This window comes from Eptatretus burgeri, chromosome 2, assembly GCF_056783735.1.
Source record: "Eptatretus burgeri isolate ZD-2024b chromosome 2, Ebu_testis_v1, whole genome shotgun sequence".
NCBI classification, from domain to species: domain Eukaryota; kingdom Metazoa; phylum Chordata; class Myxini; order Myxiniformes; family Myxinidae; genus Eptatretus; species Eptatretus burgeri.
This window is the reverse complement of record NC_140962.1, coordinates 151,464,526-151,489,112: the sequence shown is the minus strand read 5'-3', so window position 1 is coordinate 151,489,112 and position 24,587 is coordinate 151,464,526. Positions and strand designations below refer to the sequence as shown.

At 45.0% G+C, this 24,587-nt stretch overlaps 1 protein-coding gene across 5 annotated transcripts in view; it reads right to left on the bottom strand.

The window, feature by feature from the left end:
* Positions 1-13,152, bottom strand: part of KLHL12 (kelch like family member 12) — a 38,986-nt gene extending 25,834 nt beyond the window's left edge. Inside the window, exons 1-4 of one of the 5 annotated variants that reach the window (XM_085855191.1) lie at positions 13,070-13,152; positions 11,560-11,798; positions 8,946-9,099; positions 2,571-2,788 (exon numbers count right to left, since the gene is read on the bottom strand). In XM_085855191.1, the coding sequence (XP_085711317.1) occupies positions 2,571-2,788; positions 8,946-9,099; positions 11,560-11,798; positions 13,070-13,136 (678 nt within the window). In that variant the 5' untranslated portion in view covers positions 13,137-13,152. Of the gene's footprint in view, positions 1-2,570; positions 2,789-8,945; positions 9,100-11,559; positions 11,799-12,028; positions 13,048-13,069 lie in introns of those variants that run through there. The other 4 variants (XM_085855158.1, XM_085855167.1, XM_085855175.1 and 1 more) reach the window with 4 other exon arrangements.
* Positions 13,153-24,587: the final 11,435 nt, after the last annotated feature.

Sequence of the window (24,587 nt, the reverse complement as noted above, 5' to 3'; positions counted from 1 at the left end):
TGCACTGTATTGAGCCGCTCACTCAAGGACGCCAGAGGCGCAAGCCGCTCGCTCGAGGACGCCAGGCCGCAAAGATAAGATAGTAAGCTGAGGATGTGCCTGATAAAGTATATAATTAAATAAAGCTGTTAATTATCATCAAAAGAGGCGTTTTAATTAATCCAAACACCCAATCTTCACTCATGCTCTTCCTTGGCATTGTCTTGGTAAACATGAAAAGTTCCAGCCTGCTAGGCTTCATTATTTTGGAGTTAAGGACAAGGACACACACACACACACACACACACACACACACACACACACACACACACACACACACACACACACACACACACACACACACAATTTTATTTGCAGTTATAACCTTAACTAAATCAGCAATTGACTGATTTCCCAAATGCCCGGACACCGTTTTTCATCGGGGTTTCGATCCTTTCAGCCCAGAACATCTCCAAACAGCGGATCCACAACCCTGGTCGCAGGTCCACATCAATAGATTACTCAACATCAAATAACCTACAACCTCAAAGTTGTGTCCAGACAGTCAGTCAACACAGCATTGCACTATCCTTATTCAAACTTATTTAATTATTTCCTATATTTTAACAACATTAATCACACACAACTTCCTTGCAGACATGTCCATCATACAGCACCTCCATCGACTCAAAAACATTCAAACTTGTCATTAACAATCGATTTTAACATGCTGCACCGCATATCCCAGCAACCACCAATAAATTATTTTAATGCTTATTTAAATGTATTTTTTAAAATAAATATATATATATATATATATATATATATGTATATATATATATATATATATATATATATGTATATATACATTTAATCAAAATACATCGATAAATATTGTTGTATCCAGAGGGTTTTGCTCCTACCTGGACGGATAGCCAAACAGTTCTCGCTTGGAGATTATCGCATGCGCAGGAAGGAAGCCGGCAAAGGCACATAACAGACGGAAGCACAGCTCAAGGGGTTTATCTCAAACCCACGAAAAATAGACAACACAAGCAACTTAAATAATTACGGGGGTTTAATGAAAATAAATCAAATATTTACAACGGTGATAATTCAAAGTGTAATAATAAAAACAGAATGTGAGGCTATACTGAATTCCTATTTGAGGAGCCTCCACACAGACTTTAATACAGACAAAGGGACAGAATAAATTAAAGAAAAATCCTCCCTTTCTCCCGGCACTTAAGCTGTGTGCCCAGAGATGAGTTTCTGGAGCTTGTGGTTCGCCAAACCGTGTCATCACTGCGCGGAAAAATGCGCCCAAAAATGGCGCCAAGCTGCTCTTTGGGCAGGAAGCGTACCGGAGGTAGTTCGGGTGGTGATATTGAACACCAGGGCTCAGAAACCGCAGTACAGCTTCTTTTCACGATCGCACCTGCCAACGCCACTCCACTGCAAAATGGCGCTGTCTTCTTCCCTGATGGCACAACACGAGGCTTCGAGGTGCGTTCTCATACGACCCAGCCTAACAGTCAATGGCTAGCATCTTGCTCCATCACGTGGGCAAATCCGCCTCAGCACGAACATGAGAATCGTGCAGCCTTCTTCACCATGTCGAGGGGAAGCCAGCAACACGAGACCTCCATCTCCAAGCACGTACCTCACAGGACCTCTCTCCCCGCTCCCGCTCATGTCCCTACTCCGATCCTAACTCTCTCCTCCTCTGTGAGGTCATGCCCATTAATCATCCGCTTCAGGGGCATGGTTTGCTCGTTGTCATTCCTGGAGGCGGGGTTTTCGCCTGCTTGCTGTTGTTTTAAGGACTCGATTCCTTTTTAATCGCCCGTCTTGAAATGCAAAAACATAGGAAAAGGTCACAGGGAGCAATCACATACTGGAAGAAATTAGCATTAGACCCCACCTAATTTAATACAGCACCACCCCCACGCCCAAAGCCAAATATCCTCTGTTTCACATGATGGGGAAAAAAACCTTCTCAGCACGTTCCACAAAATCATCCTTCACTGAACAAATTCTTGCAAATCTAAGTACCCGAGATGAAACGGCATTGTAACACATTTTAATTGGTACAATGCTACCAAGAAAGGTGTACAAGACTACAGGGAAACTGAAATCAACAACTTTATGACATACACTTGTACGAAAGCCGTTCTGTCCAGCTCTAACCAACATATCCAGACATGCAGCAACAACTCCCTCACTCAGACTAAATCCAAATTTGTACATAAAGTTGGAAAATCAAAAACTTCAATTGACTTGATATTGAGGTATCTAATCATATCCAAGAACTCTAAAGAAGAATTAACAAAGCAATCCCAATTGCACCTTCTAACATTTTTTTTTCCTATCGATTCAAAATGGGTTTGCTCAAGATGTTCAATGAGACAGAACTTCCTTTTAATAAGATCCAACAGCTTCAACATCGCTTCCACCTGGACAATCCAATTGTCTGAACACTGGTTCCACATGCAGTAGTTAATTTGGATTCCTATTTCCTACTACCTTTAACCTACATGTGTGCACACATTTTCATGATTTGTTTGGGTGGGGTAAGTTTGACCACTGACCTGAATTTCATCACAGCATATCAGCTTTTCCACCTCGTTATTCCCCAGCAAACGAAACTCCTCGTTTTGAACCACTTCAGGAAAAAATTTAAGGCTGAAAAGCTCAGCTCCCTGCTGCAGATCGAGGCAATTGTGGGCTTCAGCGAACTCACGGATGCCCAGGCAGTTGGAGGGATCAAGCTGGCTCTCCAGGAACTCGCAGCAAGCCTGCTTCACTCCTGTCCATCGAGGTAAGAAGCCAGAAGAGAATAGAGGGCAACAAGAACATGGTGAATGTCCGGAAGGAATAATGTTTTGGTGCAAGCAATATAGCTTCACAATTACAATGAAAAAGGATGTTCACAAAGAAGGCAAAAATAGACAGAGGCCCAAATAAAAGTTGGAAAGTATCACTCCATGCATTTCTTAGCAGCCATCCATCAAATTGCATTTGGCGTATCAAAACTTACACAAGATGAAAACAAAAGGAGAAAGAAACGGCAATAATACAAAAACCTGTATTAAAACACGATAATATAAAAACACCCCGCTACCTCTCTCCTCCCCTCCATCCCGCTCGAGAAAGAGAGAAAGAGAGAAATCTTGAAATCAAATTTTACATTACATGGAATGATGTGACAAACTATTTAACATGTGCATATATTCACATACCGTATGATGTGAAGGATATAAATTGTGTCGATTATATAATTTCTGGATCTGACGAATTGCCAGTACCAGTTTTGTAAAACTCTACGTGCAGCATCTAACTGAAGATGTCCAAACGTCGCACAGTCGTGGCCAAAAATATTGGCACCCTTGCACTTTTTTCAAATAACTCACAATTTTCTCTAAAAACTAAGTTGAAATTGACAAAAGTATTTTGTCTCCACAATTCTTTATTTCCCTGTTAATATTACAGAACCTTTGTTTTTGATTCAGAACTTTAAAGAAAATTTTTAATTTTTTTTTTTTTGTTCGAGCGAAAGATTCATTGAAGATGAACAGTTTCAATTATCTTGCAAACTTACGATTTCCCAAGAAGCATGAACGATTTTAAATTCATTAATAACTTCGAAAAATAAATAAAAATAAAACTCCAACCAAGTAAATGGAAGTATTTATAAAGATAAAAAAACAAAACAAAATAAATGAGTAAAACCCCCACACCCAAAACCCCTAAAAAAACAGACTAAAGAATGGTGTAAATGTGGGATTTTGTTCTTCCTGCACCGAAGCAAGAATGCCAATGTGCGTTTCCCCGCTGGACGGCCAAGCTCAAATCGCCTTATAATCGCCAGTGGATGCAACGAGCTTTCGACTGAAATCACGAATAATGTTGGACGCAGATCAGCCGTACACTCCGGTTGTTTTGGTGGCGATTAGTTTTAATCAATAAGTTTGGCTGAGGCCGGCGTATTTATTGCGTTTCAGAACTTCCGCATCGGTGGCCACTGCTCTAGCTATTGAGGTTAAATTGAAAACGTGTGATTTGGCGAAAGTCACTGGCGTAGTAGGGGGGGTTGGGAGGGGCAAAAGGGGCGGTCGCTCCGAGCGGTGCTTTTGGGTGGGCGGCAAATTTGTTATTTTGCATCTCTCATTTTACAAAGGGAGAAGTTGAACTGTTCAAATGGCCACGCCTTCCGTTTGCTGACCAATGGTTGCGGCCAACTATATCCCGGAGAGAGGGAGCGGGCAAAAAGGAGCGCGTGGTATGCCTTGCTCATTATAATTCGCCATTCATGCCTCATTACTGTTCACGGCTCATTTGTACAAATGGGAAAAGGATACGAACAAAAAAAACAGCAGAATTTATTCGCACGATTTTTTAAAGGTTGAAAAATAATTTTCTTTATCTTCTTTGAAATTCTGGAGGACGTGAAACCATGGAGGACGACAGCTGAGGGAAGTCGTGGAGGACGACAGCTGAGGGAAGTCGTGGAGGACGACAGCTGAGGGAAGTCGTGGAGGACGACAGCTGAGGGAAGTCGTGGAGGACGACAGCTGAGGGAAGTCGTGGAGGACGACAGCTGAGGGAAGTCGTGGAGGACGACAGCTGAGGGAAGTCGTGGAGGACGACAGCTGAGGGAAGTCGTGGAGGACGACAGCTGAGGGAAGTCGTGGAGGACGACAGCTGAGGGAAGTCGTGGAGGACGACAGCTGAGGGAAGTCGTGGAGGACGACAGCTGAGGGAAGTCGTGGAGGACGACAGCTGAGGGAAGTCGTGGAGGACGACAGCTGAGGGAAGTCGTGGAGGACGACAGCTGAGGGAAGTCGTGGAGGACGACAGCTGAGGGAAGTCGTGGAGGACGACAGCTGAGGGAAGTCGTGGAGGACGACAGCTGAGGGAAGTCGTGGAGGACGACAGCTGAGGGAAGTCGTGGAGGACGACAGCTGAGGGAAGTCGTGGAGGACGACAGCTGAGGGAAGTCGTGGAGGACGACAGCTGAGGGAAGTCGTGGAGGACGACAGCTGAGGGAAGTCGTGGAGGACGACAGCTGAGGGAAGTCGTGGAGGACGACAGCTGAGGGAAATCGTGGAGGACGACAGCTGAGGGAAATCGTGGAGGACGACAGCTGAGAGAAATCGTGGAGGACGACAGCTGAGGGAAATCGTGGAGGACGACAGCTGAGGGAAATCGTGGAGGACGACAGCTGAGGGAAATCGTGGAGGACGACAGCTGAGGGAAATCGTGGAGGACGACAGCTGAGGGAAATCGTGGAGGACGACAGCTGAGGGAAATCGTGGAGGACGACAGCTGAGGGAAATCGTGGAGGACGACAGCTGAGGGAAATCGTGGAGGACGACAGCTGAGGGAAATCGTGGAGGACGACAGCTGAGGGAAATCGTGGAGGACGACAGCTGAGGGAAATCGTGGAGGACGACAGCTGAGGGAAATCGTGGAGGACGACAGCTGAGGGAAATCGTGGAGGACGACAGCTGAGGGAAATCGTGGAGGACGACAGCTGAGGGAAATCGTGGAGGACGACAGCTGAGGGAAATCGTGGAGGACGACAGCTGAGGGAAATCGTGGAGGACGACAGCTGAGGGAAATCGTGGAGGACGACAGCTGAGGGAAATCGTGGAGGACGACAGCTGAGGGAAATCGTGGAGGACGACAGCTGAGGGAAATCGTGGAGGACGACAGCTGAGGGAAATCGTGGAGGACGACAGCTGAGGGAAATCGTGGAGGACGACAGCTGAGGGAAATCGTGGAGGACGACAGCTGAGGGAAATCGTGGAGGACGACAGCTGAGGGAAATCGTGGAGGACGACAGCTGAGGGAAATCGTGGAGGACGACAGCTGAGGGAAATCGTGGAGGACGACAGCTGAGGGAAATCGTGGAGGACGACAGCTGAGGGAAATCGTGGAGGACGACAGCTGAGGGAAATCGTGGAGGACGACAGCTGAGGGAAATCGTGGAGGACGACAGCTGAGGGAAATCGTGGAGGACGACAGCTGAGGGAAATCGTGGAGGACGACAGCTGAGGGAAATCGTGGAGGACGACAGCTGAGGGAAGTCGTGGAGGACGACAGCTGAGGGAAGTCGTGGAGGACGACAGCTGAGGGAAGTCGTGGAGGACGACAGCTGAGGGAAGTCGTGGAGGACGACAGCTGAGGGAAGTCGTGGAGGACGACAGCTGAGGGAAGTCGTGGAGGACGACAGCTGAGGGAAGTCGTGGAGGACGACAGCTGAGGGAAGTCGTGGAGGACGACAGCTGAGGGAAGTCGTGGAGGACGACAGCTGAGGGAAATCGTGGAGGACGACAGCTGAGGGAAATCGTGGAGGACGACAGCTGAGGGAAATCGTGGAGGACGACAGCTGAGGGAAGTCGTGGAGGACGACAGCTGAGGGAAGTCGTGGAGGACGACAGCTGAGGGAAGTCGTGGAGGACGACAGCTGAGGGAAATCGTGGAGGACGACAGCTGAGGGAAATCGTGGAGGACGACAGCTGAGGGAAATCGTGGAGGACGACAGCTGAGGGAAATCGTGGAGGACGACAGCTGAGGGAAGTCGTGGAGGACGACAGCTGAGGGAAATCGTGGAGGACGACAGCTGAGGGAAGTCGTGGAGGACGACAGCTGAGGGAAATCGTGGAGGACGACAGCTGAGGGAAGTCGTGGAGGACGACAGCTGAGGGAAATCGTGGAGGACGACAGCTGAGGGAAATCGTGGAGGACGACAGCTGAGGGAAATCGTGGAGGACGACAGCTGAGGGAAATCGTGGAGGACGACAGCTGAGGGAAATCGTGGAGGACGACAGCTGAGGGAAATCGTGGAGGACGACAGCTGAGGGAAATCGTGGAGGACGACAGCTGAGGGAAATCGTGGAGGACGACAGCTGAGGGAAATCGTGGAGGACGACAGCTGAGGGAAATCGTGGAGGACGACAGCTGAGGGAAATCGTGGAGGACGACAGCTGAGGGAAATCGTGGAGGACGACAGCTGAGGGAAATCGTGGAGGACGACAGCTGAGGGAAATCGTGGAGGACGACAGCTGAGGGAAATCGTGGAGGACGACAGCTGAGGGAAATCGTGGAGGACGACAGCTGAGGGAAATCGTGGAGGACGACAGCTGAGGGAAATCGTGGAGGATGACAGCTGAGGGAAATCGTGGAGGACGACAGCTGAGGGAAGTCGTGGAGGACGACAGCTGAGGGAAGTCGTGGAGGACGACAGCTGAGGGAAGTCGTGGAGGACGACAGCTGAGGGAAGTCGTGGAGGACGACAGCTGAGGGAAGTCGTGGAGGACGACAGCTGAGGGAAGTCGTGGAGGACGACAATTGAGGGAAGTCGTGGAGGACGACAATTGAGGGAAGTCGTGGAGGACGACAATTGAGGGAAGTCGTGGAGGACGACAATTGAGGGAAGTCGTGGAGGACGACATATGTATTTCTTCCAATGCAAGTACTGTCCACAAATAAACGAATGCTTCTTTTTCCATTGATGATCTGAAACGAAATTAATTTTTTGAAATGTAATTTCGGTTTGTTTTTTTTTGAAATGGAAAATCATTGGCTTCACTGATTTTGGACAATCATTGGATGACCATGCATGAAATTGCAGAATAAATGAATGCCAGTCTAGAAAGTGTGGAAACGATCATTCGTTCTCAATCGAAATTCAAAAGGTCAATGAAAAGTGGCTTCCAAAGGACCTCATGCTTGATTCAAAAGGAAACTCATGTGGCCATTTTAAGGAGTTTACTGGACACAATTTGAGGTTCAGCAATATGTTGGAAAACTTTTTAAAATTACGTTTTGGATCTTAAAGGTTTAATCGAAGCAGAATCGATTGATTGTTGGACGAAAACCATCAATGCAGTACGACTATGATGGCAGCCGGGTTTGCCGATTCTGGAAATGGCTCTGAAAACCTGACAATGCCCACCCTCACATGGCAAATACGCCCATTAATACTCTCGTGAAGACGAGTTGGGAAATTGCATCCCTCATAGTCCAAACGTATCACATTGCGTGTTTCGTCAAGTTGCCCAACAATGTCGACATCAAAGCACGTGCACTGAAATGGCTGTGTACACATCCCAAAGTTATGCACACAGAGGGAAGCTATGTGCAACCACATCGATACGACAGGGATGTACAGTAATACCCTGATTTACGTATCCCACCTTTTACGTCGTTTCACAAATACATCGTTACTTCATTAATACCACTACCCAATTTGCGTGTCCTCAGTCCACACTTGCAGCATCTGTCCTTTGTTGTATCCATCGCCTAAGCCTTCGCCTCCACCTACCCTGTACACAAACTACTTTGCATCGCACATAAAGAAATGCACTATTGTGGGGTGGCTATGAGGCAGTGTAAAGGTGTGACCTTCGAAGTGACATCACATGTTATTCGTCGAATGGACTCCGGGGAATGTGCCATTTATGTTGCCGGGTTACTAAGTTTGCCTCCAACTCCGGTGCTTACCATCTATAAAAAAATACCGATGTTCATCGCAAGTAGTGGCTGGTTCAACAGCTTCCGGAAGGTTAAAAAGAAAAAGAACGTCAAAACTCTAAAATATGTTCCTTTTTAAATTTATTTAAATATACATATATATGGTAATTGTTTTATTTATTTATTTATGTGTATTTGAATACGACCGTCACGAACCAAAATAAAAAGGTAATATCCAAGGTAAAAAGCGAAATATAATGGGTGAACTGGCGACGTGAGGAACGCATCCTCGGATTCTTCCATTAATTCTTATGAGAAAAATTGCTTCGATTTGCATTGTATCTTTCAGGAATGCATCCCCCAACATAAACCGGGGTCTAACAGTACATGAAGCAAATAATAAGGGAATAGCTTGCCCTTAGAAAGCATGCAATTTTGGCATGAGGGTTTGTTTAAATAGGAGAAAAAAAAAAAAAAAGAGAGACCTTTAAGCTGGAGCAGGCAGGCGGCTGGAAGGAGCTCCTGTACGTTCTCCACTGTGACGTGAACCGTTTCGGTGTACACAAAATCCAGCAAGATCTCCATGGTCGAAGCCGTGAGACCCTGAAGGTCAACGCGCGGCTTGTCTTTCTCTTTCAACTGTTGTAACAAGGCCAGCAATTAAAGAACAGATCAAACAAGCCAGCAATTAAAGAACAGGGGGGGGGAGGGGGCAGTATTAAATGAGCACAGAGAGGGCAGAGTTCAAGACCAGGAAGGAGGTGGTAGAAGAGAGGCCACAGACATGTCTGTAATGGAGGAGTAACAGGCCCAGAGACTCGGCTTCATAGCAGGAGATTCCAATGATTTGTGGGCCTTGATCTCCTTGACATAATGATGTGAAAGGTATCGGGTAAGGGGGGCAGCCCAAAGGGGAAAGCAGTATTCCACTGAGCTGCAGATGAAGACTTTATACGTTGCTTGAAGTTCCGATTTGCAAAAGGGAAGACTTCACTCGACGGAGGATGCCCAGTTGGTGCTGGATTTGGAGACAGAATCTGATAAGTGGTTCTTGGATAAACATTTTGGCTGATGGCGAGGCCCCAAAAAAAGGTTTGAGGGCTTGAACTTATTCGAGAGTTTTGCATAGTTTGATCTCAACTTGCACATTAAAAACATAAATACATGAATAAACATGCTCTGAGATATTAACATTTGGGTGGATTTAAAGTTGGTCGACCAAGGTTAACTGGCTCCAAGCCACAAATAGCAAATTACAATGTCACAAGACAATTATTTCTTCAGTTCGTATTCAGCATGTTACTGCAGGTTAGGAACACTTCGTTCAGGTGTGCGGTGACGCCACTAATGCAGGATCACCTGGAGGTTGGAGCTGGAATTTGTCATTTGTTCAGGGCGCCGGCAATAGCTCGCCTACTCTGCGTGAAGGACACCGTGGGATCTTTAAGATCCACCAACTGATGCCGGGAGACGGGATGCCCAGTTTAATATCCATCCGAGGGATGTTTCACCTTGCGTGCAAAATATGAGGACAAATTATAGCTGGGTCGAGATTTGAACCTTAGCGAGAACACTCACAGCTGATTTTGCAAACCTGCATCTTACAAACCCAACACGGCAAAGGAACAGTCTCAAAATAAATTCCTTATTCAACTCCTTTCCAAAATTAGAAGCCCACTCGGTAGAGCACGTACAGTTGCCAGGCTGAACAGTTTACGTTTTATATCCACCGATAGGCCGGATCTGGATTCAGACCTCAACCAAACATCTAATTGGCTTGTTCTTGTTGCCAAACAAACTCCTCCACCAAGTGCACGTCATCATCAGTCCCTCAGTCCCAACTCCTCCACCAAGAATCTGTCCATAACCTTTTCAGATATTGAGCTTTATGTCGTTTCTTGGCCCAATCACTCAATGGTGAAGAATGACTTCAAAAATTCTCGGATCCGGATCTGAATTCGGATCTTGACCCGATCTCTCAATGGTGAAGAATCACTTTAAAAATTAAATAATTCTCGTATCCCGATTCAGATTCGGATCTTCACCAAAAATCGAATCAATTCGTCCTCGCCGCACACCCAATATGCCCGCCAAGTTTCGTCCGAATCCGCCGACAACTTTTTGAGATATCTTGCTATGTATCGTTTTAGCCCGATCTCTCAATGATGAAGAATCACTTAAATAATTCCGGTAGTCGGATCTGGATCCAGATGTTCACCAAGATCTAATGAGTTCGTCCTCGTCACACGACGAATCTGTCCACAACTTTTTGAGATATCCTGTACACGGACAGCCAGAAATGGGGTGAAAACACAACCTCCTTCCACCTTCAGTGTCGGAGGTAAAAAAAAAAAAAAAAAAAAAAAATCAAGCAAAGCAGGTGGAACAATAGAGGGGCAGTGGGCAGACCAACAACCAGATGGAAACAAAACAGCGGCGATGGATCGAAAGGATGCTGGAATGACCAAGGAAGAAACATCATGTTTGGCAAACAATATGAAAGGGTTAAAAGTTGAGTGTCACACCTTGTGTTGCCTCGGAGCAGAAACAAAGATTGGAAAGATTTTTTGAAAAAAAGTTTTGAAAAAACAAACAAACACCTGGTCAAAGTCGGAAAAATGGAGGAACCACAAACTTGTCTCACTGCAGAACAGGCAAAGCTTAAGTCTGACATTTCGACGACAGAGTAGTCCGTCATACCGCTTCCTTAATCATTCGTGGTATCTCCATTTTTTGGTGGTAAATATGAGATCAAACCGGGACTCCACAGTCATCGTGACGCCAAGTGCTCCGTATCTTCCCTCCCAGGACAAGGAGGGTTGCCGGGAGAGCATCACGTGATGGCAAGGTACAAACGGTAACCGCGTCCGCATGACGTCCTTGGTCTCACGATCACAGTCCTCGACCGAGACCACTTGGCAGTGAAAATGTCAGACCGAAGCCTTGCCCGTTGCGCAGCTGCATTAGGTGGTGGTCCTTTTAGATTTTCTTTTTTTCCCCCCCCATCACAGGATGTTTCCCTGCAACGAAAACACTAACCCTTCTTGAAATTGTCATCATCAGTCCCGACGACCAATTCAAACTCATGGAACTACCGACCTCGTTTGTGAACATGGCACAGAAGTAGTCACTGCAAGCGGCCAACACGATGCGGTGGGCAGGGAAGTCCTCGTCGTCGACCCGCAGGGTCACGTCGCACAGCGTGTTGCTTTTCCGGAGGGAGTTCATGGCATTCAGGATGGACTTGGCGTGGGAGTTTGTCATGATGTCTTTTGGAGCCATTTCAACCGAGACCACGCCCAGCCCAAGCCACGCCCAGGCTAAGCCACGCCCCCAACCTGCGGCAACAGAACATACACCGCTCAAATCTTTACGCAACATCCTGCACTACGTATCGACCCAACATTATTATTATTATTATTATCATTTAAAATTCTAATAAATAAATTTTTGAACACCCGAAAAAAAAAATCATGCACAATGTCGCTCTTTTAAATAAATATCATCCAATTCGTTAAAAAAAAATACGGAGAATCCGTAAACGTGGTTTAAATAATTAATAAAATACAAAACGTTTCGGTTGCAGCAACGTTGAGCGATCATCGAGGCCGGGATGTGAGGGAGGCTGCGCGGCCTGTGCTGCCCCGTCCGTGCAGTCAGGAGGGCCCACACTTTATTCCTCAACCACCACAGCGCGCAGCTTGAGAGGAAGAAGAAGAGGAAGAGGAGGAAGAAGAGGAAGAAGAGGAAGAAGAGGGAGAAGAGGAAGAAGAGGAAGAAGAAGAGGAGAGGAAGAAGCCCGAGGGTGGAGGCTGCGCGGCCTGTCCCGTCCAGTCCGTGCAGTCAGGAGGGCCCACACTTTATTCCTCAGCCACCACAGCGCGCATCTTGAGAGGAAGAAGAAGAGGAAGAAGAAGAAGAGGAAGAAGAAGCGGAGAAACAAGCGCGAGGGTGGAGGCTGCGCGGCCTGTCCCGTCCAGTCCGTGCAGTCAGGAGGACCCACACTTTATTCCTCAGCCACCACAGCGCGCATCTTGAGAGGAAGAAGAAGAAGAGGAAGAAGAAGAAGAAGAAGAAGAAGAAGAAGAAGAGGAAGAAGAAGCGGAGAAACAAGCGCGAGGGGGGAGGCTGCGCGGCCTGTCCCGTCCGTGCAGTCAGGAGGGCCCACACTTTATTCCTCAGCCACCACAGCGCGCAGCTTGAGAAGAAGAAGAGGAGAAGAAGAGGAAGAAGAGGAAGAAGAAGAAGAAGAAGAAGCGGAGAAACAAGCGCGAGGGTGGAGGCTGCGCGGCCTGTCCCGGCCAGTCCGTGCAGTCAGGAGGGCCCACACTTTATTCCTCAGCCACCACAGCGCGCATCTTGAGAGGAAGAAGAAGAGGAAGAAGAAGAGGAAGCGGAGAAACAAGCGCGAGGGGGGAGGCTGCGCGGCCTGTCCCGTCCGTGCAGTCAGGAGGGCCCACACTTTATTCCTCAGCCACCACAGCGCGCATCTTGAGAGGAAGAAGAAGAAACAAGCGCGAGCTGGAAAAGCTTTCCCGCTCGATGAAACGGCCAAGAGATTCCGAGCTGTGAGAAAGATCGTCCCGAAAGACCCGACGAACGGACTCACAGAACGGAGCGCCGCAGCCGGGCGAACGACACGTGCACCACACACCGCCCAACTCCTCCCGGGCCATGCGTTGACAATTCCGGAACGTTGGGAGGATTCTAAACTTTAAAAAAAAAAAATCTTCCGTGGCACTTTAAATTTGTCTCGCTTACAGAATTATATTCAGCGATAATTCTTGGGCGGTGTATGTTCGAGATCCACTAAAAGACAAATGCCGAGGCGTTTATCGGCGGATTATTTAATATTAGATATACCGATGAACGATCTCAGAAACTGTCGAATGATATTCGATGATTTTTGCCTGCGTCCACAATGATACTTCAAATAAACCTTAAAAAAAAACGCCAGGAAGACACCGCGCTTTACCAATACACTGCCCGAAAAAGTTTGCACTTGCTGATGACGCTCCGATCGTAAAATGGAGCATTTGATGAGAATTCCATCCGGGTAAATCGCAATGCACAGTAAAGGGCAGCGCCCTCTCCTGGTATTCACCAGAACGGCAGTTTCACTCTGGCAAATCCGATCGAGTCTGGGGGAGCGAGGCCAGTGAGGCAAGTCAGTGTCAAGCGAGCAGCTGACTGAGCTATCTGTGACGTCATCATTCACACAGGCTCAAAAAAAAATACCCTGGATACTTTGAGATCACATGGAAGTGCACGCGACAGGACAGCCGGCTCAAACGCGCTTCCGACGCTTGGCGTGCTCTATGATGCAGCACCCCTTGCTGACTCACCAGTCAGCAGCTCCACACGTGCTCTGTGACCTGAGCATCCGAACTCTACCCAGAATACTCAGCAGCACACACAGCACACACAACACACAACACACACACACACACACACACACACACACACACACACACACACACACACACACACACACACACACACACACACACACACACACACACACGGTTCACTGACCAATGAACCTTGGATGACCCCACGCTGATCCCAATACCGAGCTGCAATATCAAAATGATTTCAAACGGTCGTTTCACAAACCTTCGCTGTGACGTCATCGGTGCCACTCCACGTCATTCAATGCCCTTTTTTTTTTTTAAACGTATTTCAACAATTTTTCAATTGATTCTTTTGGTTTTTCCCAACTCTATCACTGAACGTGCGATGAGCCCGACAGGCCGATGTGTGCACAATAAGGCGGTTCGTTTGCCAAGTCCCCCCAAAGTTCACCATTGTGTTTAACATCAGCAACGGGGAGTTTACACGACAAGGAGATTACAGGGTTAGGGCCAAGAGGATCTCGAGGAGGGGGGAAAAAAAAAATCAAAACGAAGCCAAAAACATTCCATCAACTCGAACCCTTCTTTGGAACAAAGCGTCCATTCTGGCCATGGGGTGGCAGCGAGATCAAACCACACTTCAAACAAGAAAAAGAGCACTCAGATTTTGTGTGGTGTTTGTGTGCTGGTGTGTTTCGTCATTAACAAGAGACATAACTAGAACTGCTACTATATAACTGCTGGTAGTGATGACCGGGTCCCAAGACACGTCCCGCTTTGATGGGACACCTGACCCTGACCCATGACATTTATTATTATTATTATTATTATTATTATTATTATTATTATTATTATTATTATTCAATCGAGTTCAGAATTGGATTAAAATCAATTCAATTTAGATCAAATGGAAGACCAAATTAGGTCCAGTCTGCATTGGAGCCATCAGAAGGAACCCGAATAAGCAAAAAGCAAAGACGAAGTCATCAAGAGGAACATGGATGGGATTCAAATTTCAACTGCGACTCCTCTACCCTCTCAAACCCATCCAGGCACAGCCAAGTGAGCCTTATTAAAAAAAAAGTAAATAAATAAATAAAAAAACCACATAAAAATAAATAAATAATTCTGGCTGCCAGACATGCTGTCCGACCAGGTTGACATATCAAACATATTGTTCTCCATCACTGGTGGATCATAATTGTGAAGTTTCACGTCGATTAATTTAGACATTCAAGAGAAAATATTTTTCAAGATTTTCGCTCAATCCAATATGGCTGCCAGACCACGTGATTGATCAATTATTTGTGAATACCCCGGTATCCCCAAGTCTTGGGGAACATTTGTGTGAAGTTTCTCCTCGATCTGTTCAGCAGTTCTAGAAAAGATCATTATTTTTTTTTAATAGTTTATAGGGTAAATCCAATCTGACTGCAAAACCATGTGACTGATGATGTCATCAATTTTTTTCTTCTTCTGCGGACCATTTTATCCCGAGATGACCCTCAAACATTTTCATACTGATCAGATGTAACATTCTGCATATGCAATTATGATGTCATAACAAAAGCACCGATGACGTCATAAAAATCACACTTATTCCCCCCATGGGGAGTACTTGCTACGTGGCAAGTTTCAATTTGTTCCTTGGTGCGGTTTCAGAGATACAGAGCTCCAAAGTTTTTCCGTCACTTGATGTTAAGCATTGAAAATGATAAGAGCAAGGACAGTGTGTGTAGGTTGGTATCCACAGGGAAAGGAAATGCCCCACTGAGTGCGGTGAGAAAGGTGGCACCATTGTTGTGTTGTTGCTGGTACGCACAGTGTCCCAGGAAGTGACGCCACTTCCCTAAAGCTCAGTGGCTGTGTTTGTCTCATCTCACAGTCTTGTGTTGTGTCTCGTGTATTCGTCTGCATGTCCATGTTTGTGAGATGTCTGTGTGTGGCAGCTACCCTACCAGCCTTCGATTCTGTATTAACAAAAAGCAACCTAACTTTTTGACCCCTGAGCACCTTGGACTTTTAGCTCTCCCACTCTGGGCTGGCTCCCTGGGGAAAAATCTGGCTGCTTGGGTATATGGAGGTTTGAATAGCGGCTGTTAAACCGGCCGCGAGGGTATATGGAGGTTTGAATAGCAGCGGGTAAACTGGCCACAAGAGTATATGGAGGTTTGAATAGCAGCGGGTAAACTGGCCACTAGGGTATATGGAGGTTTGAATAGCAGCGGGTAAACTGGCCACTAGGGTATATGGAGGTTTGAATAGCAGCGGGTAAACTGGCCACTAGGGTATATGGAGGTTTGAATAGCAGCGGGTAAACTGGCCACTAGGGTATATGGAGGTTTGAATAGCAGCGGGTAAACTGGCCACTAGGGTATATGGAGGTTTGAATAGCAGCGGGTAAACTGGCCACTCGGGTATATGGAGGTTTGAATAGCAGCGAGTAAACTGGCCACTTGGGTGTATGGAGGTTTGAATAGCAGCGGGTAAACTGGCCACTTGGGTATATGGAGGTTTGAATAGCAGCGGGTAAACTGGCCACTTGGGTGTATGGAGGTTTGAATAGCAGCGGGTAAACTGGCCACTAGGGTGTATGGAGGTTTGAATAGCAGTGGGTAAACTGGCCACTAGGGTATATGGAGGTTTGAATAGCAGCGGGTAAACTGGCCACTAGGGTGTATGGAGGTTTGAATAGCAGCAGGTAAACTGGCCGCTCGGGTATATGGAGGTTTGAATAGCAGCGGGTAAACTGGCCACAAGAGTATATGGAGGTTTGAATAGCAGCGGGTAAACTGGCCACTAGGGTATATGGAGGTTTGAATAGCAGTGGGTAAACTGGCCACTAGGGTATATGGAGGTTTGAATAGCAGCGGGTAAACTGGCCACTCGGGTATATGGAGGTTTGAATAGCAGCGAGTAAACTGGCCACTAGGGTATATGGAGGTTTGAATAGCAGCGGGTAAACTGGCCACTTGGGTGTATGGAGGTTTGAATAGCAGCGGGTAAACTGGCCACTAGGGTATATGGAGGTTTGAATAGCAGCGGGTAAACTGGCCACTAGGGTGTATGGAGGTTTGAATAGCAGCGGGTAAACTGGCCGCTCGGGTATATGGAGGTTTGAATAGCAGCGGGTAAACTGGCCACAAGGGTATATGGAGGTTTGAATAGCAGCAGGTAAACTGGCCACTAGGGTATATGGAGGTTTGAATAGCAGCGGGTAAACTGGCCACTAGGGTGTATGGAGGTTTGAATAGCAGCGGGTAAACTGGCCACTAGGGTGTATGGAGGTTTGAATAGCAGCGGGTAAACTGGCCACTAGGGTATATGGAGGTTTGAATAGCAGCGGGTAAACTGGCCACTAGGGTGTATGGAGGTTTGAATAGCAGCGGGTAAACTGGCTACTAGGGTGTATGGAGGTTTGAATAGCAGCGGGTAAACTGGCCACTAGGGTATATGGAGGTTTGAATAGCAGCGGGTAAACTGGCCACTAGGGTGTATGGAGGTTTGAATAGCAGCGGGTAAACTGGCCACTAGGGTATATGGAGGTTTGAATAGCAGCGGGTAAACTGGCCACTAGGGTGTATGGAGGTTTGAATAGCAGTGGGTAAACTGGCCACTAGGGTATATGGAGGTTTGAATAGCAGTGGGTAAACTGGCCACTAGGGTATATGGAGGTTTGAATAGCAGCGGGTAAACTGGCCACTAGGGTGTATGGAGGTTTGAATAGCAGCGGGTAAACTGGCCACTCGGGTGTATGGAGGTTTGAATAGCAGCGGGTAAACTGGCCACTAGGGTGTATGGAGGTTTGAATAGCAGCGGGTAAACTGGCCACTAGGGTATATGGAGGTTTGAATAGCAGCGGGTAAACTGGCCACTAGGGTATATGGAGGTTTGAATAGCAGCGGGTAAACTGGCCACTCGGGTGTATGGAGGTTTGAATAGCAGCGGGTAAACTGGCCACTAGGGTGTATGGAGGTTTGAATAGCAGCGGGTAAACTGGCCACTAGGGTATATGGAGGTTTGAATAGCAGCGGGTAAACTGGCCACTAGGATATATGGAGGTTTGAATAGCAGCGGGTAAACTGGCCACTAGGGTGTATGGAGGTTTGAATAGCAGCGGGTAAACTGGCCACTAGGGTGTATGGAGGTTTGAATAGCAGCGGGTAAACTGGCCACTCGGGTGTATGGAGGTTTGAATAACGGCTGGTAAACCTGCCGCTTGGGTTCAGCAGAAATTCATCGATACAGGAAATTCTTTTCTGGAGAAGTTTTCCTTTACTCTTTTACTATATATTATCAAAAACTGCTTCCATACACCAATAAGAAGTTGACAGTTGTACTTATATTTTTCAAATAACATTTGGCATACGATACATCCATAACTTTGTAGACTTCACAAATAATTTTTTTTTTTAAATGAGGATAACTGTTCAGTTTAAAAAGTGGAATTGTAAATGGGGCACATAGAAAAATTCCGTGACAACCACCGGGGAAAGACCAGGCCGAAAAGAACGGTCTAATCCATGTCGGTCACGAACTATGAGTATTCCTTCGAATGCATCATGTGACTGTGGGTTTGCATCATCACCTGGAGGACGGCTGTACCGCGAGTTCAGTGCCCCTTGTAAGTTAGAGTCGGAGTTTGGAATTTGGGGCAGAGTGTCACAATAGCTCGCTTTCTCTTGTCGAAAGACATTTAACGTCCACCAATTAATGCTGGCAGACTGGACACCTTGCTTAATGTCCTTCCGAGGGAGGGCACGCACATTGATGAATCGCCCTGCCAATGAAACATCAGGATGACACCTTGTAACTGGGTCGGGATTGGGACGCAGGATAGCCAGCTCAGAGGCGAGTGTGCATACCTCTCGGCCATCCTGCCAAGCATCCACACATAAAATGTCAACCTGATTGTCCGGGTCCATCATCCACCCCCAAGGCAGGTCCTCCTGTACATGATGTGTCAGTGACCTCACAATGCAGGGAATGGAACAATCAAAATCATTCACAGCATGTAATTCATGGAAGGGAAAGATAGACTTTCCACCCTTGTGTACTAAGTTTGAAAAGTTAAAAATAATAATTACAGAAGGGAAAGAAAAACAAAAATCCGACATCTCGACGCCTCTATTAAAGCAGGATAATGATTACATTATCCAAGGACAAAAACAAGAAAATATTTTCACTTTCTCCTAATCAGGTTTATCATTGTTATATTAAATGTAACGTCCTGGTTTTAAAATATAACCGAAAGTGGGGTTGGGGGAGCTTAAACGAACATCTGTTGGTGGAAATTTTTCAAATTCTCAAAACTTTAGCAATTTTTTGTTTGATCTCGCCTCTTTGTTAAGATTTAGACAAACAAATATCTACTACAGTCGCAACTTTACAAGAAGAGCAACATCATCAGTGCAAAGTATAAATGTATGTTCATATTTTATGCATAATGTATCCAGAGGGGCTGGAAAGATAGCGGTCCATCCTAGGTTCGAATCCTGACGCAGATATAAACTCCCGTCCTGGTGTTCACAACAAGCTCAAATGAGCTAAGATCCTCGTCCTCTTAATGATGACGTCATAAAAACGAATATGACGTCATTGTGATGTATCAGGTTTGTGATAAATTATCTGTGCTAATACCCGGCTTGATTCGCGCAAACAAAATTCAAACAGCTTGCCCAGTTTCAGAGATAATGGCATGGGTGATTCCCATTAGCGGCGATATTATGACGTCAACTTTTTTTTCCTCGGAAGAATTTCCAAAATCGTAGATGGTTACTGCCTGCACGTGGGATTTCTGAATATACATGGCAAGTTTCACGAAGATCCGATGAAAACTCTGGGTTGTGAAACAAAAAATGTCAACAAATAGGAATGACGTCATAAAAATTGATATGACGTCATAGTGATGCATCATATGTGTGGTAATTAATCTCTGCTAATGCCCTGTTCGATTTCCACAAACAGAATTCAAAAGCTTACTTAGTTTTGGAGATAATTTTTTAGGCGATTTCCATTAGCGGAGATATTTTGACATCATAACTTTTTTTATAGGAGGAATTTTCAAAATCGGAGATGGTTACTGTCTGCGCAGGGTATTTTTACATATATATATATATATATATATATATATATATATATATATATATATATATATATATATATATATATATATATGCCAAGTTTCAGGAAGTTTCGATGAAAACTGTAGGCTGTGAAACAAAAAAGTCCACAAGAAGTAGATGAAGAACAACAACGTGAGTAAGACTTGGAGATCCTCCACGAGGATCTAAAAACCTGCCTCCTTCAATTGAACGTAAGGCATGGCCAGCCGGTTCGTGAAAGATTTGTGCCAAAACGGTAGAAATAATTGTGATAGTTGTTGAAGGAGTAGTTGTGCTTTTGTTGGAAAGGCTTTCGACTTTGGAGGCTTGCGCTCAGGGTGCAGGCAAACTCAGGCAGCCACAAGTTTCCTGTTTCATTGAATTTTCTTTCCTCCCATAACCCAAAGGGGGCACTGCATCAGTGGTGAATCACTGGCACAGCTGTGCCCTCAGCCAACGATACCACTTGCAGCCTTGTGCTACATACAAGATAAGAAGAAGGAGAGGAAGAAGAGTATAATTGTTTTCTTTTTCATCGACAGTCACAAAATGAAAGGTTTGTCGAATGAAGATAACTTTGATGATTATCTTTTCAGTAATCGCAGACTGGGCATCCTTCAACATTAAAAAAAAAAAAAAATAAAAAAAAATATATATATATATATATATATATATATATATATATATATATATATATATATATAAATATACAGTACGCAGTACCAGTCAAAAGTTTGGACACACCGACTCATTCAAGGGTTTTTCTTTGTTTTTACTATTTTCTACATTGTGGAATAATAGTGAAGACATCAAAACTATGAAATAACACATGGAATTATGTAGTAACCAAAAAAGTGTTCAACAAATCCAAGTGTATTTTATGTTTTAGATTCTTCAAAGTAGCCACCCTTTGCCTTGATGACAGCTTTGCACACTCTTGGCATTCTGTCAACCAGCTTCATGATGTAGTCACTTGGAATGCTTTCCCAACAGTCTTGAAGGAGTTCCCACATATGCTGAGCACTTGTTGGCTGCCTTTCCTTCACTCTGCGGTCCAACTCATCCCAAACTATCTCAATTGGGCTCGCCCGGGAACGAGACTCCGGATACAGCGGATCCTTCACGGCGGTGTGGCAGTTTGCCCACCTTACTGCGAAAGCGCATGTGACTGATTTATCCCAGGAAAGAAAAGAAGACGAGTGGGGATGAAAAGAAAATGATTGAGCAACCCTAACTATTAGATCATCGCAACACACTCCCTTGTTGTCCCGCTAATCAAAAGGAAAGGGACTATCTACACGTATAATAATGGAATAACTGTCTTGGGACACCTATCTGTTGTATTCATGCAGTTCAGAGAACTGCAACAATATATATATATATATATATATATATATATATATATATATATATATATATATATATATATATATATATATATATATATATATATATATATATACATATACATATATTAGAGTGGTACAAATATGAGCACTATGGTCTTAAACTTGTCCAAATAAAAACAACTCCTTGTTGAAATTGACAAAAACTGCAGAAATGCCAGCCATCTTGGAGGGAAAGGGAGTGGACATAGTATATCTACACTTTAAGAAGGCATTTGATAAGGTACCAGATTGGAGGTTGTCAGCCAAAGTGAGGGCTTGTGGAGTGGCTGGTCAGGTAGCTAATTGGATTGCAAACTGGCTTCGTGGTCGGAAGTAAAGAGTGGCTGTGAGTGGGAGGATGTCTTGCTGGGAGGATGTAAGTCGTGGGATACCTCAGGGATCAGTACTCGGACCATTGCTATTCATTATTTACATCAATGATTTTGATAGTGGGGTGAAGAGTAAACTTTCCAAATTTGCAGATGACACCAAGCTTGGAGGTAAGGTTGATAGCAGAGGAGGTAGTGATCAGATTCAGGAAAGTATTGATACTTGTATGGATTGGGCAAAAGATTGGCAGATAGAATTTAACCTGAGCAAGTGCAAGGTGTTGGGGATGGGAAAGAACAATGAAAATAGAGATTACAGGATGTAAGGGGTAATTTTGGAGCGTGTCACACAGGAGAAGGATCTGGGGGTGGGAATAGATATAGGAGGTAAGCAGGCAGCACAATGCCAAGCAGCTATAGGTAAAGCAAACATGGTTTCCGGCTGTATTCGGAGGGGGATCAGTTATAAATCAAAAGAGGTGGTATTAAAATTGTACAGGAATTTGGTGAGGGCCACATCTAGAATATTGTGTGCAGTTTTGGTCACCACAATACAGGAAGGACATAGATGCCAGAGAGAAGGTTCAGCGCAGGGCTACTAGATTGACTCAGCTATGAGGAGCAGCTGAAGGACACAGGGCTTTATTCACTAGAAAGGAGGAGGTTACGAGGAGATATGATGGAGATGTTTAAGATAATGAAAGGTATCGATAAAATAAGTGCGGATGAATTATTCAAAAGAGTAGACAGTGACAGGACCATGGAGCAAACCCTGAGAGTAAATAAGAGGAGAGTGAAGATGGTGGTAAGGTAGGGGACTTTCACTCAGAGAGTAGTTAATTCCTGGAATATTCCAAAATTCCAAAAAAAAAAAAAAATCCAAAAACTTAAAGAAATAGATACAAATAACAATAATTTTTTTTGCATTTTCTTCTTTGGATCTTGTGTTGATAAATTAGTGCGGTGTTCGTGCAGGCATGAAGGGCTGAATGGCCTCCACCTGTGTCTGCTTTCCTTGTATCCCAAAAAATGGCCGCCATCTTGGATTTTTGGGTGGCTAAAGGTTTAAATTGGAAGAGTAACCCATTATGAATAACAATGCAAAGTTTCATGCTTGTATCACTATTTGAACGATTTCTGATAAATACGTCACATCTCTGCTTGAGTACCCATGATGTCGGCCAACTATTTTCAGTGTTTCCTGCATTCCTTTTGTATTGCTACCTGTCCAGGTTGTTGGGTCATGACCCTGGTGTTTGGTAGTGCACTAATATTGAGTTTTTTTTTCTATTCCCTAAGGTTTGTTGCTGCATAGTCAAATTTGCCTTGGAGGGTGAAGCATCTTCAACCTTGAGCATTCACAGGTTGGAATAGGTCTTGTCCGAGAGTAAATCCGTTGATTTGGACAAACGCCTGTCTCGAGACAGACGTTCGTGTTTGAAGCAATGGGTTTTCTACTCACCTGTCGACCTCCTTCAATTCACAGGTATGGTCAGTATTTAATGGTTATGTTTTCCCATTTGGACCTTTTGATGGGGCTGGGTTTGCCTCTTCACAGGCTGCTCAGAGCTGCAGTTTGTGTCAGAGCCTGCAGATGGTGTCAGAGCTGCAGATGATGGCTAAGATGGTCTGACAAAGTTGGCCGACTCATTCAGCAGCAAATTTATCCTTGCCTCTCCATTGTCTTCTTTACCTGGTTCCAGAATGGAGGAGGGCTATACCTCAGTCTTTCCTTATTGAGGTTGCTTTCTGCAACCAAAAGGAGTCTGGACAATGTGCAATGTCTGCTTCCCATTGCCTGCTGCCAAGGTCGAATAATACGAGTTCCCTTACAGAGAACTTTTCTGCAGGGGGAGGCCGGTGAACACCACACCAGTATCCACGTCGATGTCGAGAGTTGGAGGTTTTCTCAGAGCCAATTATTTGTAAAGTTTGTATTTAAACTGCAAACAGGAATTTGTGCATTTGGGAACGATTAATAGACTCTTTAAGGATTGGCTTTCTATTTGTAAAGGATTGAGGCTTGAGGAGTTATTTGGGCTAGCTTGCGCTGTATTTTCTTGTTGGGAGGGGGGGAGGGCTGGGTGAGGGGTTAAGAGGTCAAAACAATAATTTTTAGGTCAAAAGGTCAAAGGTCAACTCAAGGTCAAACTTCTAAAATCATCAATTTCAATCTGAAAAATAATCAATTTTCATTCGATTGACCTGAGCTTTGTTTAATATTGTCAAATTTAATCTTCCTGAAATGGATGATTTGATGTATCCATGGTAACCTTTGGAGGGGGGGATTTACGAAGCTTCACCACATGGTAGAGTTTGTCATAAGCAATAAGCCTATTGTTTTTGAGGTCAAAAGGTCAACATAGGCCAAAGGTCAACAAATTTGTCAAATTTCTGACATCCTCAATTTTCAACCCATTGACTTAAAATTTGAAGAGGATTTTCATATCGGGTTACTAAATTCAACCACCAATTATTTTGAGGTCAACATAGACCAAAAGGTCAACATCGGCCAAATTTCTAAAATTGTCAATTTTCTTCCATTCGTCAACATCGAAATTTGAAGAGGTATTTGTGTTTTTTTTATTGAATTCAACCATCAATCATTTTTTCAGGTCAAATTTGTTTTATGGATTTCACAAGTATCATGCTTTGCATAATATGATTCTTGTTGTATTTGGCTGTTTGTTTGTTTTTTTGTGTGCAGGTTATCCAAAAAAGTTGTTGACAGATGTAGATGAAATTTGGTGAGCAGGTTGGGTATGTGACAAGGACGAACAAATTAGATTTTGGTGAAGATCCAGATCTGGATACTGGAATTTTAAGTCATTCTTCACTATTGAGAGATATGGCCAAAAACGATATATAGTACGATATTTCAAAAAGTTGTGGATGGATTCAGCCGAAACTTTGTGGACAGGTTTAGTTTGTGACAAGGATGAATCGAATCGA